The sequence below is a fragment of the Hirundo rustica genome, chromosome 7, assembly GCF_015227805.2.
Source record: "Hirundo rustica isolate bHirRus1 chromosome 7, bHirRus1.pri.v3, whole genome shotgun sequence".
NCBI lineage: Eukaryota > Metazoa > Chordata > Aves > Passeriformes > Hirundinidae > Hirundo > Hirundo rustica.
The window spans coordinates 7131804-7146571 of record NC_053456.1 but is presented as its reverse complement, the minus strand read 5'-3'; the positions used below and the strand labels follow the sequence as shown (position 1 = coordinate 7146571).

The 14768-nt window shown below is 40.1% G+C and overlaps 1 protein-coding gene across 1 annotated transcript in view; it reads right to left on the bottom strand.

The window, feature by feature from the left end:
- NCKAP5 (NCK associated protein 5) overlaps positions 1 to 14768 on the bottom strand; it is a 347214-nt gene that overhangs the window by 15630 nt on the left and 316816 nt on the right. Inside the window, exons 17-19 of the mRNA XM_058421378.1 lie at positions 12983 to 13119; positions 11441 to 11570; positions 8682 to 8869 (exon numbers count right to left, since the gene is read on the bottom strand). Of these exons, the coding sequence (XP_058277361.1) occupies positions 8682 to 8869; positions 11441 to 11570; positions 12983 to 13119 (455 nt within the window). The remainder of the gene's footprint in view (positions 1 to 8681; positions 8870 to 11440; positions 11571 to 12982; positions 13120 to 14768) is intronic.

Below are 14768 nucleotides of genomic sequence, written 5' to 3'. Positions count from 1 at the left end.
CATCAGGCTGTGTCTGATCCACTGATGGATTGATGAGCAGCTCAGGCTGGCAGGACTCTGACGTGTGCTATGGAAACTTATATCACTCCTAGCCTTTGTCAAGGATAATTAGACATTTAAAGGATGTAACTACATCTTGTGAACTTCCCAAAGTTCCCTGTGTCACTTATTGCTACCAAATCTTTAAATACCACGTTTGTTTCTGCCATCAAATACAAACATTGCTTTTCATTAAATTAATATGAATGCTGCAAAAGCCTGGAATTAGTGTATTGGGGCCTAAAAATATAGTAAGAGATAAAATATTACACTTTGGGACCTGCTATGAAGTATAATGTTTGAAATTGCAAAAAATATTTACCAATATTTTTCTTCAGGTTTAAGTGAATCCATGTGACATACTGCACAAAATCTAATATAACTTCTCATTTCAATAAAAGGCAAATCACTTTTGGGAAAGGAAAACAGCGAGTGGAACAAACTATAAACATCAACAATTATTTCAGTATGCTTTTGTCAATATTTGACACAAAATTTGCCTTCTTTTCAAAGGACCATGTTGATTAGGATATTATGGTCATGTGCATATGGAAAGAAAAAGCGTTGTCTTAAAAACAGAAACAATTTGCCAACATATTCTCAGTATATTGCCACAATTCCTGCTACCATCATCTGTGTAACTTACTCCTCGTGTTCTCCTCGGTGCAGAACTCTCACACTAAAAGATCAGTCATTTCCCACCCTTCTCTGCCTGATGTTTGAGTGCTTTATGCAAAGCATATTGCTGTTATAGATGGGGAAGGCAAGTTTCAGCTGGAAAAACAATTCACAAAAATATTACAGCGTTATTCATCTCATTTAACTCTGCTAATCACATGGTCCTCTTGGAGTCAAAATATTTTCCAGCTTCAGAAAACAAACAGCTCACTGAATACACCTCTGCGCCTTGCTGCTCTTATCTTGATTGAGTCAATACAATGTTTATTGGATCCAATCTATTTTTCAGCTTTTTCTTTTATTACTAATATAATTTCTACCATTACAACAATTACACTATCTCACATGCTTACTAATATTTATCATTTGTTGCTGTTAATGAGTCCTGAACTCCATTTTGGCCCACAGTATTATTTTAATATTCCAATTCCACGGCGAGAGAAATTAAACCTGCAGCTTTATTTCCAAAGATGGGGCACTGAAGAGTGCCTGGTTTCAAATGGCAGAAACACGAGTGCACTTTGGGCCATGCTGTACAGCACATCAGGTCCCTATGCCAAACCTCTGAAAAACAGCCCAGAACATTTTCCACTCGGGGAAATCACTAGCAAATGACACTTTTATTCCTATGTACTTTTGCTTCTTATTAGACTAAAGGACCTTCCTAGTTGCACCTAAGAGCCACTGTGCCTATAAAATCCAGATGTAATCTCCAGTTATAAAGCCAAATGGGCATTGGAGTGCTGGGGATGTGTCTGCAGTGAGCAAGGGGGGTGGGCAGGGACCAAATGTGTCGGGGTCTTACCCACACCCAGCTTACTGCAGCTACTCTGCCCTGCTGAGAAGTGACCTGGGTACCCAGGCCATCAGAGCTGTGACAGGGCAGCCTCCTGTAAAGGAGCTCTGTGCTGCTCTGTGCTGCTCTGTGCTGCTCTGGGCACTCACACACGAGCAGCTTTGGGCTGACCCTCGGGGATGCTGGCACATGAACTGCAGGGCTTTCACACCTGGGCCAGCGCGTAACGCGGTTATTGCAGCTCCCGCACGCTGAAAAGACAAGCTCCCCTCTGGAACTTGGAATTACTGGCTGAGATAGTGGGATATGCGGTTTCTGCTCCAGTGATCAAGGTTTTTCGCTCAGAAAGGGCAAAGTTCTCCCCTCCTTCCAGTGCCAGAGGGGTTCAGTGAGCACAAGGCTCCAGCTGTGGCCACGGGACATCTTGGTGTGTTGCTTTCAATCACAAGCCCAGACAGCTGCATCTGGCAGCTGACAAGCCACACGGGCACAGTTCACTGGGTGCTGTGAGTGATTGGGGCGTTTAGCACTCGCTGACACTGTGCCAGAGGCACTGGAACTGCACCTGAAGTCCTTGGCTTTCCTGCTTCCCACTTCCTCCCCGTCTTCTCTCAGACACCCAAACCCTTCTCCTGCTAGCCTTGCACAGCATGTGTTTTAAATGCCACACAGCCTGCTCTCCTATGCCAAAGACTTTCTGTCCCTCACTGATACCCAAACACTCTTAAAACTATGTGCTAAAAGATAATTTGAGTTAAAATGTCGCCACCTACCCATCCCCATAAATACACTAAACAAACATAAAATAGCCTTTATACCAGCTGGAGGGCTCGTCAGAATGGGCTTTGGTGGCACAGTACTAAAACTACTGAGGCCATTAATGCTAGAAGCAGAACTGCTTCAGCAGATAGCAGCTTCCAGGGTTTTTTTTAGGGTTATGTTTTCCCTAAAAATGTCCCTTGCATACCATTAAAGAAGTTATTTTCTCTGGCGGACACTGAGTTCCAAATGTTTTGTCTTGCCAAAGCCTTTTAAAAACTTAAGAAAGTTATTGAGAATGCTATCAAACTCCTTGCTGAGCCACTCTCCATTGCATAATTTTTTACTAAAACTCTCAGCAGCATAAGAAACCTCAGCAGTTTCACCTAGAAGGCAGAGGGAGAGAAATGAGTCTCCTATAACTGCAGCTTTTTACTGTTGCCAAGCCAGCTCCTCAGGCTGGCTGTAAGGATGTTCTTCCACACTGCACAACATTTCTCTTAAGTGATGTGTGTCAAGTGAGGCTTTGGTCCCAGAAGACTGCCTAGCTAGGCTTCTAATTGCTTGTTTTGCTGTCTCTTCACTTTACTTTTTGGGGGCGACTTTGATGGCAAGGTATTAGAAACAATAAAGACCTCAGTGGGAATATAAGGCTTGGAAGCAGATCTTAGAATGTGGACTTGTCCTATGGAGGGGAAAAAACATGCAGATACAAGTGATTTGTTGATGTCTGCAGATGTCTTAGCCTATTTCTAATTTAACGTGAGCAAATCAGAAATCTTTAGGCTAGAAGAAATATGTTTAATTCTCCATTATTCCCATGGGTGGTGTGGTCAAATCTGCTTTCTTATCCGACCGTGCTCCTGTTGTTTTTGTCACTTACCTTGTCAAATACTCCTGTATGATTCCCCTGGCAACGGGCGTTACTCAGACACAGGCAGTCCCAGCTTTGATGGCACAAGAATTAGATTCTCATCTGAGAATCAAACCCATTTGATTACATAGAAAGGAAGTCCTGCAGCCCCAAGCCTGTCAGTGGGAAAAATCCCATTGAGGCAATTCTGACAAATGGAAATGTGCAGCTCAGAGGTCCCCATGAGGCCACACTCACATGGTGGTGCTGAGTATTAATACCACCAAATGTTTACATTGCTAGATCCCCTCCCCAAATATATGCAATGATTTGTTACAGTCACTCCTTGCTTGAAAGAAAAAGAACAATCTTAATACACCCAAGGTGGATGAATGGGACTGCAGACTTTTCCCATCTACAGATTGCACCATGGCAGCTTCTTCCTTAATATCCTAGGTTCATCAGGGCTAGGAAAGAAAATAAAGCTGATTCCCTCCCCACCTCATCATCTTCCTTTCTTTTAAGCCTGGCAAGAAAAACAGCAAAGAGGAGGTGAGGCTTCTGTGCCTGATATGAAGTAAACTAAATTATGGAATTAGTACACAGAAACCTACTATCACCTAATTTCTGCACTTGATCCAGTCCATTAGATGCTTTCTCTTACTGATAAGGGACCTCTTCTACCTTCCATTGCTTTCTGGTATAATAATTTGTAAGAGCTGGTTCAAACTCTTTATTTGCAGTAACACACACTGTACAAAACAAGCTAAGAGCGAGGTCACCAGGAGCATTTGCTGTTTTCTTCTGGTTGTAACATGACACAGGTGTTGCTGTCACCAATTTACAGACAGCAAAACAGATCCTGCTGGCCCAGCAAAAGATCACCCAGGGCTGCCCCAGCTGCAGGTATTCACGTTATTATGAAAGCAAAAAGAAAGCAATTATTTAGTGCTCACCAGAGTGTGCACTGAGATGTGGTTTCACTCTCCCAAAAAAAGATGGTAACTATAATAGCTGATTTTTATTAGGTCTCACACAGAGGAAAGTTTGAGGCAATGTTCATATTTTTAACTTTGGGTTGAAAGTCTGGTTGAGGATAAAGCAGCTGCTGGTCAGGGGAATGGAAGAAAGTAGTTCCACAGGGCAATGCTTTCTTTCCAGTTTAGTCTTAGGGTACAGCTCTTCCCAAGTGCTAATTAGACTAAAATCATTATCTTGGGCTTTTCCACAGATGATAAGCAGAATCCCTCCCTAATCACATCTGATAATGTGAAAAAAAATAATTCTCTGTGAAAGCAGAGTGCATGTGGTCTTCTCAGAATTACTTCAGATACTTAAACATAAAGAGTCCTTTTTAAAAGAGACTTAATTCAAGAGCTGAAGAGCTTCTCTCTTTCAGAGAGGGTCTCAGAGAACCCAAATCAGGCACACAAACTTTTCTGGCACATTCTCCAAGATCTACCTAAAGAGGTGAACAGTGCAAAGTACCCAGAGTGCTGCCAGTTCATTCCCCAGCTCAAGTCTTACTGATCTCTGCAGGAGATGGGATGCAAGGAGCAGCAGCTCATGCCTTTCTTTATTTCCCCCTCACTCTTGTTTAGTGTAGCCTGCAGAGGTGTCTGGGCTGCTCTAAGTGATGCTGTAATTCAGCAAGGCTGGAACAACCTCTCCACTATCAGCTTAATGCCCGGAGATCCTCGAGGACGGCAAGTGCTGTGCAATTACCAGACTCACTCTCGTTTCCTTTCGTGGGTATTCTCTCTGCTAATAGGAGGCTTGTGAGCACAACAAGTCAATCATACAGCATTAACTCCCAATCAGCTTACTCAGCTGTAAAATCCTTGAATTTATCTGGGAATGCTGCCAGGTCAGTCCTATTTGTAAGCGCAGCCTAAACAGCAGCAACATCTCTAATTTTTCCTTGGCCTGTGTTTGCCAGCTCTCTTTAATGTCTGCTTGAATTTCCAGACACGGGGATTTGATCTCATTCATGAATCATCTGTTCCACACATCCAAACTGTGCTGGTGGATATAGCCAGAACTTCACCTTGCACAGAGAAGACTCTTTTGTTAAATGAGTCTCCCAGTTCAAGTGCCCATGCAATTAACAAGGTAACTGCCAGAAATGTCAGGTTTCTTATGTATCTCGCCACAACGGGGGGGAAAGCAAGAGGAATTGGAAACTTCTGATGGGTGCTAACTCCTTCCATAAGGGAACTTTTCTATAAACTGCTCAAGTCATGCTTTGAATCTCAAGCAAGCCTTGATGGTGACATATATTGAGTAATAGAGACAAAAGAGAGCAAGAAGGGCTGGATTATATGTGATGGTTGGTTAAGGACAGAGAAGTAAACATATTTTTCATAATTCTTTGAGACCATTAGGATGATTAAGTAATAAAATCTTTGACCAGCTCAGTTACTTGTCCAAATAGTCCCTATTTGAGTATAAAATATGTTAATAAACAATGGGCCTGGGGAAGGGAAATTCATCTTGTTTTCTGAATTCTTGCAAGAAAAAAAGTCATTTGAGCTTTTAAAGTCAAAACAGTAAATTAACTGGTGAAATGTGAAATAATTTTTTCACTGCATGAACATGGTAACATCATAATGTTGGCAAAGTGCTCAGGGCATTCCCAGTGTGCAAGGAATAGGAACAGCTGTTTAACGCAGGGCTCAGTGAAGTTTCACTGAGGAGCTGTCTCCCATGGGCTGGCGGCAGTGGACTTCAGGTGCTGCATACATTGTATTAAATCAGAGGAGTTACTGTTCAAATAAAAATAATCCATTTGATACATGTGAAAATGAATGTTTCTTGTTTGGAGAATCCTACATGAGGAAAACACACGACGGTTGTTAATTTTTAAGTGGAAGTTTTCTGGTAATGATTCAATGCATTTTATTCCTTTCTTTGAAACTGTGATTTTCTCATCCAAAATCCTGCAGCGTGCCAAAGGATGACACTATTTCAGAATACGTTTTTCACGTCAAAATAAAAGCAATGTAAACTTGGTCTTAATGCCAAGACAATTTAACCAGGATGCTGTTTAAGACTGTAACAATAAATATTTTTACTTTCAAAGTCTAAAAGCCCTTTTTGATTCCTCAAACTGTCCCTGCAGTGGCCCTCCACCACAGTAATGGCCCATCAGTTGTTTTTCCTCTGAAGCTCCTGTGCAGTACTTTCCCTGCTGATGAAACTCGCTGTGTATAAACTCTGGAGGTAATGCTGGCGAATGCATTGGTTGAGAAGGAGAAAAATCGAATGACAAGTCTGGGCTGAGAGAGCTTCCTGACTGTCTCATTAGAGCCCCAGTCTGAACCATCCCAGAGCTGTACAGCCCAATTTAATTGGGCTCAGAGGCTGTCTCAGCACACTTGCTCTTCAGACAAGCACCATAAACTCATTTTGCCCATCACAACGCTTTTTTGACACACATCTTTTGTTTGTTTTTTTTTTAAAGGCTTGACAAATGCCACTTGGGAATTAAATTCAAAGCCTGTATGATAATGTTGCAGATAACACAGCTCTGATTTAAACGGACTGTGGATCTTCTTGGGTGGGACAAACTACAGCTCAGAAAAATTTGCTGTGCTGGTTCAAACGAGTTCAGGGCATCCTGCTTTTCGTGGTTACTTCCTCCCCTTTGTCATTTTGAAAAAATTAATACTAATAGGCAAATCTGTAGTGCTTTATTGAGCTTGTGCTGTTCAGGGAGAGGCAATGCTGTTTGGAGAGTTATTTCAGATCCTGAAAAAGTAAACTCAAGAGCTCCCCAACATAATGCATGAAAAATGCTGGTGCTGGCTGAGCTACACCTGATACAATTTCGTTTAATGATGGATTTTTAAAGGATCCCAAGGCCTGCTCAATGGGCTTTCTTTAGGTTTCGAGGCTGACTGGGCACATTGCAGAGACATGAGATACAAGGAATACATGAAAAGAATTAATTAAAAGTAGATGCAACTCTGAGTTACTTTTCTATACTGGAACCAAATCTAATTGCTCTGTTAATAGCTAAAGACCTTGGCCTTCAGAAGGCAGAACTGATTTTTATGTACTTTTTTCATATATACATATATATACACACACACACACACACACACACACACACATATATATATGCACCCACATATAATTCATCTCCTACACATAATTAAGCTATAAATTTCTGGATGTTCAAGATGAGGAATTAAGTGGCTGCTCAAATTATTTTCCTGCACATGTCCTTTTTAACACCCTTCTGCTGCCTTTTTTCTCTTTTTTTTTTTCCTTCCCAACTATGAAGCCAGATTATTTGAAATTGTTCTTTCTTATATGACCCACATATATTAAAATTGAATCTTATTCTGGGTACTAATGAAATCGGGAAATGAGGCACATACATTTCAGGATTTTTCTTTTGAAGTTTGTGGTCAATTTAATATTCAGTTAAGCAGGACTTTGATGCCAACAGAGTTGGAATAAACAGGGCTGCTGCCATTTTGTTCTTCATATTCCTTCTGTACATTTGGCCCAGATTCCTGAAAGCTCTAAGAGTCTAACTTTGCTTAATCACCCCTGAAGTTGCAAGGCACAGTCATTTCCTGAAACTGAAAACTGGGCTCTGGGAAGAGATAAAAATTCTTTTTCATTTTATGCACTACACCAGTAAATTACAAACCAGCAGCTCATTCCTTATTTTCTGCTACCACCTTTGTTTACAGTGTAACGTTCCCAAAATGTGCTGGGTGCTACACACAGAAACAAAAGAGCTTGTGTCTCAAAAGAAGCGCTGGGGAAACAGAGTGAACACGGAGGAAAAATGACTGCACTGGATCACGTCTGGCTGTCTCTACTTTCAACCAAATTGGCCTGTTAGATCAAAGGAGAGAGGGAAGGGAGTGAAATGATCAGAGGAGAAGGCATGAGAATAGAAGAGAAAAACAACAGGTTGAAAAGTTCCTCTGCAGGGCTGCTGAGACTCTGTTACATCAGTTCAATACTTTCAGACACAGAAAAGGAAGTGGATTCACAGGAAGTAAGAGGAGAAAACAAATTTGTTTGCTTAGCATCAAGGTCAACCCATCAGATCAGGACTGATCTTCACCAAAACAGTGTTTAAAACCATCAAATCTGTAATTCCAGAGATAACACCAAGACTTCAAAAGAGACCAGAAGATAGGTGATTTCCATAGCATAATTTAATTTGAATTTCCAGAATTTTACATCATTAAATACACTATCTAATTATAAGTGAAAGAGCAGCCTTAAAAGATAAATTCTGTGTTTACTTGCTAGCTTGAAATTTCAACTCCTCACTAATGGTGGAGTACAAGTGCTAGCCTGTCTCTACTTGTCAATTTTGTAAGTCTAATTCTGTGACAGGTGAGCATTCAAATGTAACATTCTGTTCTAAAAATATTCAGATCTTTACTCTTCTGCAGGTCATGTTGTTTTTTTCAAGTCTGCTTGGTTTTAGTAATCAATCATATACTGATGGAAAAAAACAACAAAAGGAAAGTAAAAATAATAATGAACAAAATGAGAAGTAATATTAAAAATACAGTAACTCACACTTGAGCTCTCCTTGCTCTTGCTGTCTTTACTGGAAGCTCCACTCAGCTGCTCAATTAAACTGTAATGTGCTAATTGTTCAGGTCCATCCTCTCCAAAATGGCCATAGAGACTGTGTTGGTATAAATCCAAAATCGATATTGGGTTCCCCAAAAACGACCTTCTCTGACTTTGTTTTTCCTGCAGAGCTGCAAGAGATGTAACAAACAATATCATTACGACAGTCTACATAGATTTTAATGTAACTTTACAATTTTAAAATGTATTTAAATTGCTTTTTAAGGTATCTGAAACTCAGTGCAATAGAAACATTAAAAGTACTACCTTCTAATTCTCCAGTGCACATACAGGGGAGTGTTCACACTTAATGCTTGAGCTGGAGGAGATGGTATGAGGCAGACAGAATTCATCTCCTTTCTTTTCAAATTATAGGCAAAGTGGTTAATTTGGGGGATCTTCCCAGTTAATTATTTGCAGCAAGGTTTTGTTCTTCTCTTTTAATAGACTTATATGGCAGACATGCTAAGTTCCTTTAGCACACCCTTCAGTTCGGCTGTACTTGGGAGTTCTTTCCTTTTCTCTACACTTTTAGTTACTGAATACATCAGCATAAAAAATACACAAGTAAGGTAAGAAAGTGGTGCTTGCTTTAGATCCTGCTGTAGCACAGCAACATCAGGAATAAAGCCCTAGTTTCCAAAGTCCAAGGCTGAAAGCTCATTCAGAAGAACAAAATAAAACCAGGATCATTTTCTGCAGCTTCATGAAAGCACACAGGAGACAGATGTTTACGTGAACATCAAGCTCTTCCCTCACGCTTCTTGTTACACAAACTTCAACTCTGCCTTATAACCTACAGCCTTAGGACAACCTCTGCCTCCCATGCCTCTATCAGAATCCCATTAGGGTAGAACCAATTTATGAGGCTGAAATCAAGACACTTTCATGGTTGGAAGAGAAGGATCTGGAATATTTGGCATATTCCCTGTTACTCTACTGACCTTCTCCGTATCATTGGGCAACGCACTGGGAATCTCCTGCTAAGCCCATTAAATCAACAGAAGTCTTATCATTGACTTTTAATAGCCTTTGCATTGGGCATTCAGTCTTTCTGTTCCCTGCTCATAAATGGAAAACAAAAATCACTCCACGAAATTATAATTGTGCAACCAGTGAGTTTGGGGACTCAGCTAATAAATGTAATTATCTATCCCTACAAAAATATTCTCTGTGGGTTGGTTTCTGGAGCCCCTGCCCCAGCCTCATGTGGATGTTTTGAGGTTATATCACTTGTGTGCATAAAGACATTGAGACCTTTGAACACAGAATGGGGTAAAGTATGGTTAATATCGTGTGAGAATGGCATTTAGAGAGAAACCCTGGCTATGAAGAATGAGCGCAGCAGAAATACTTTTGCAATAATGTGTCATAATCTTCTATTTGTCTCAATCACAATTATGTGTTTTATTCTCTTACTGGCTCAAAAGGGATGCATATACACAAAATTAATGAATCTCTATGTAAAAATGGTCACCCCAAGTCATGCTCAGATATCATTAAACTCAGAATCTGCTGTCATTTAAAGCAACTGCTAACACGTGATAAAAAGACTTTTTTTTTTCAAATTGTGATGAATGCAGGAAAGTAAAAAGCTTATTTACCCCTTTAAAAAACCCCACATTTATCGCATTAAAATATGGTTTGTAAAACCCAAAAACTGTAAAAAGAAGCGTTTATGGGCTGACTAAAATGACTTGCAATATTTTCTAGAGATTAAACCCACAAAGCTGCAGCAGCAATGTAAATAAATGGTCCTAGCTTCCTATTCTGCTCTCTCCCATGGAACCACGAGCAGTGGATTAGCTCTGGAAACGCATCTTAGCCCGGCATCCAGCCACCCACGGTGTTCTCCACGCCACCGTCACCGCGGTGATGGTGCTGCAGGTGCTGATCCCTGCCAGGCCAGCCTGGGGCTGCACAGGGCATCATCTCTCAGGGTGCTGCCAAGACCTTGCACTGGCCTTTGCGCTGGCCAGAATCTTCCCCCTGCAGGGGCTCCATGGGCTGCAAGGACAAGGACAGAGCCGCCCTCCCCTCGGCGCCCCCAGGGCACACATCTGCTCTGGGAGGTGGCTCCAAGCACAGCAGGCTGGTGGGCAAGGCAAGGCAGCAATTTCCCGGGTTATTAAGCACACAGAAAACTATTATCTCAAGAACTTCACCTAATGTATTTTTATCTACTGGAATTCAGTAAATGCCGAATTGCCATCAATTCTCACTAAAAGCTTTCTTACTTGAAAGCTGCAATATATACACAGAGGAAAATGAGGGAGAGTTCACCGTGGCACCATAACCAACATCACCTTGATACAGAGGTTGGGTAACTGTGGCCTTGATCGCTGCATTATTTCAACTGGCTGTATAATAGAAAGGCAAAAAAAAAAAAAAGAAAAAAAAAGAAAACTGTATTTATAGTCACCTTTCAATTTTGTAATAATGGAATTGTTTTTATTTGCACCGCAGAGATTTATGCATAAAGACCTACAAGTTAAACCCCCACTAGCAAAAACTGTGGAAGAGGGGAAAAAGCATTTACACATAATAAAAAGGTAATAAAAAGTTAATGGAAAATTAGACTGAAGAAAGATTTGGGGTTAGAAAGTGAAATCTAGACAGAAAGTTCAATGAAGGACACCATCTGCTGCTGAGTCAGTGTGGGGTTGAGGGACATACATCTTTATGTACAAATTTTCAATTACCTTGTCTGTTGTTCTTTGTTAACTCCACAAGAGTCTCCTCTGCAGCTCTGAAATAACTGGTTTTGTACTCTGGCTCTGGCTCACTGTCAGTGCTGCTCGCTGAGTACGTGCACACCCTTAGAGCTGTGTCCTACACAAAGAAGGGCATGGCAGCAAGTCAGACAATGCAAATATATCAAAATAATGCTGAAGATAGTATTCGGAGTAGCACATTTTGTATTCATCATGCACTATAAACAGGTGGTTCCACTGGTAAAATCTGCATTACCAGTCTAACTCCTTCCAGTAAATAATCATCAGTCTGACAAGGGGGAAATAACCCATTCTTGTCCTATGTACCCTGAGGCAGTCTCACAGAAACAATCCAGAGTGTAACTTTTTTTTTTCTCCCCACCGTTAACATTGTTTTTGATTCTACCAACATTTTTGTATAGTTTTATCCGACAAGTTCAATTTTAGAAGTTCTGAAGTATGTTTAATACAGTCTATTTGTAACATGCAAAATCACCACACCACAGTTTGCTGCAAGCAATTCTAGAGACAATTAGGATGGCCAGTAGACAATACACCATTTCTACACCAGTAAATCCTGATTGTTTCCTAAATTCATGCCCCTTCTCCTGGTACTAATATTACAGTACTGGAGATCTCTCAGTTCCCAGCTGACTCCTTTCCCAGTTCTTTCCAGGAAGCAGTTATTATTGATTTTCTTCTGGGAATAAAGAGGAACACTGACAGCTCTGGACAGCTTCTAATCATGGAAAGCCTGAAGGCTCAAGCCATTCAGGAGCAGCAGCTCAGTACAACAAACGCCCCAAACCAGGCAGGGGGAAGCTAAGCCTGATACTGCTGTGGTAATGGCATGTACAAATACCACCTACCACCCCTACTCCAATTTCCTATCAGTGGCTCTAGAGAGATTTTAATTCTGTTTCTCTTAGAGGGATAATAATTTCCCCATCTTTCCTTCCATGCTGCAGCTTTTAACTGATGCATCCCTTTGTTAGGAATCACACACCTGTGGAGAGGGAAGCAGAGCTGAGGATATCTGCATGCAGCCAGGAATGCCCAGCACTAGAGACTGCAAGTCAGCTGTAGCCCCCAAACCACACAGAAACATGTCAAAAGAGTATTTTCCTGTTCAATAGCACCTCTCAAACTCTCATACTACACAGCCATACATACAAAGAAGCGTAGTCCCAGGGAAAAAACCAATCTGACTCTCATGAAAAGCAACAAACAAGACCAACTTTCTAGATGAGAAGAATGGGGTAAAAGGTCTCCATTTCCGTTTCTAAAAGTGCCTGAGAGGATTTTAATTAAAACATGTTTATAACCAGGCAGACAAAGAACCTTTAGGTGCTGGGGCTATTATTACTGATGAATAATGAGATAGTGAATGAAGGGTAAGGAAGTAAATGCAGCTGTTAGATTGTTAGTTACTCTTCACAACATATTAAACCACTGGCCATTAAACACTGATACCTTGACACTGGCCACAATATCCATCTCATTTAAGAGATTCCACTACTTAACTTATACCTTTGTTTTAGTAGTTTTCTTGGGGGTCCACTCTGGAAGAACGTTTCTATTTTCTACAGTCTCTTCGGTGTGTTCTAATGAGGCAGAGGTCACAGAACTTGCTTCTTGTTCACTTTGCTTTGCAAGGTTAATTATTCCTGAATTAAGGGAGACATTATTTAAATTCTAGGTCTCATCAGCATCTTCATGATAGTGTGTCAATTATAATTCAGTAAAAACTGGGGGCAAATTGCGATACTTTCATTATGTCCAATAATATTTTACTACTCAAAGGAACAACTTACTAACTTACTGGAACAGTTCTAACTAAAGTGGCAGAATTTCATCCAAATCCTTTTCCAGTTAACAAGAGAAGAGGAAGGCATGAATTTAAATCCCTTCATTAGTTATAAAATATATACCCTTTCAACAAAGAAACAACATTCAACAACTACTTCTAGGCGTTGTAGGATCTGCTCTGCTCTTTTATGTTCTCACAGAACAATCTTTTAACATAAATATAATTGGAAGTACCTTTCTAGCAGGAAGCCAGCTTTTTTACTTGCTGTATTTGCGCTATGCAAAATCAGAACATCAAAGAAGATATATGGTGCATATGAAATAAAGTGATAATTGTAATTTGGATGAGAAAGTGAGGGAGAGAAGAATTGAATGAAGATAGCCTAGTAAAGAATGAGCTGACCCCATCATCTGATGTATACTACTTTTTTGTAACATCTCTTCATGACAATTTAATTAAGATACAAACCTTACAAGGTTGGTGCAGTGAATATTAGCACTAAGATCAGAACAATCTTAGTGCTACCGGCTTCTTATGAAGCAATTCACTGCTTGCAGTTTCTGTTCAATTTGTTATAATGACAGTGTTTAATCATGGGCTCTCCTCTGTAACACACTGCTGAATTGAGGTCACACATGTGGCCATTCAAGCATGTAGCACATAATCTATAACTAAGATTTCTCTTGTGAATCCTTTTCAGCTGTACCATTAATTAACAGTACACTTATTTAAAATATACTAAGCATTAAAATATCTTTTATTTAGCTTTGATTTGAAACAAGCAGGGGAGTCAGCAATAGAGCATACAATGTGTCTGCAGTCTATTATACCACTACAATACTGCACTGAGTTCTAAGGTGTTTAATTAGAAACCTTCTATTATGCATCCTATGGACATGTAAGAGAGGCTTCTTTCCTCCTAGATTCAATATATGTCAGTTCATTAACAGAACATATATTTGATGGCCTTAAACTAAGCTCAAACTTGATATTTAACCTCACACACTTATTTCACAGAATCTCTCTTATAAAGTGATACAGATTTATGCCAGTTAAATACTCACAAGTTTTACAGCAGCAATAACTGGACTGACAAAGTGCTAATCACCATAACCCAAATAAATGAGTGACATTGCATTTGGTCAAGATAAAACAATACCCTTCCCCATTAAACTAATCACTTTTACTGTGCTTTCTGCTGTATTTGTTGTGCTATCAAAGTTTCCCTATTGTAAAAGCTACATGATTTTTAATGCTATTAACATACATATTAATAACTCCAAAACCTTCCAAAAACTTCTATATAGTCAATGTTTGTTTATGAAAAATGGGCAGACTTCAATGGAACTATTTACTAATACAAAGTTATTTGCTGGAGCTTTGATGGATGGCCAGTCCTTTTATACCTTTGTCAGCTCTTGTTTTATAGCTTAAACACGCACGTAGCTCATAAGTGAAAGTCGGGTATTTTATGTTCACATATATAAATGTGTTTGTATGATGTAG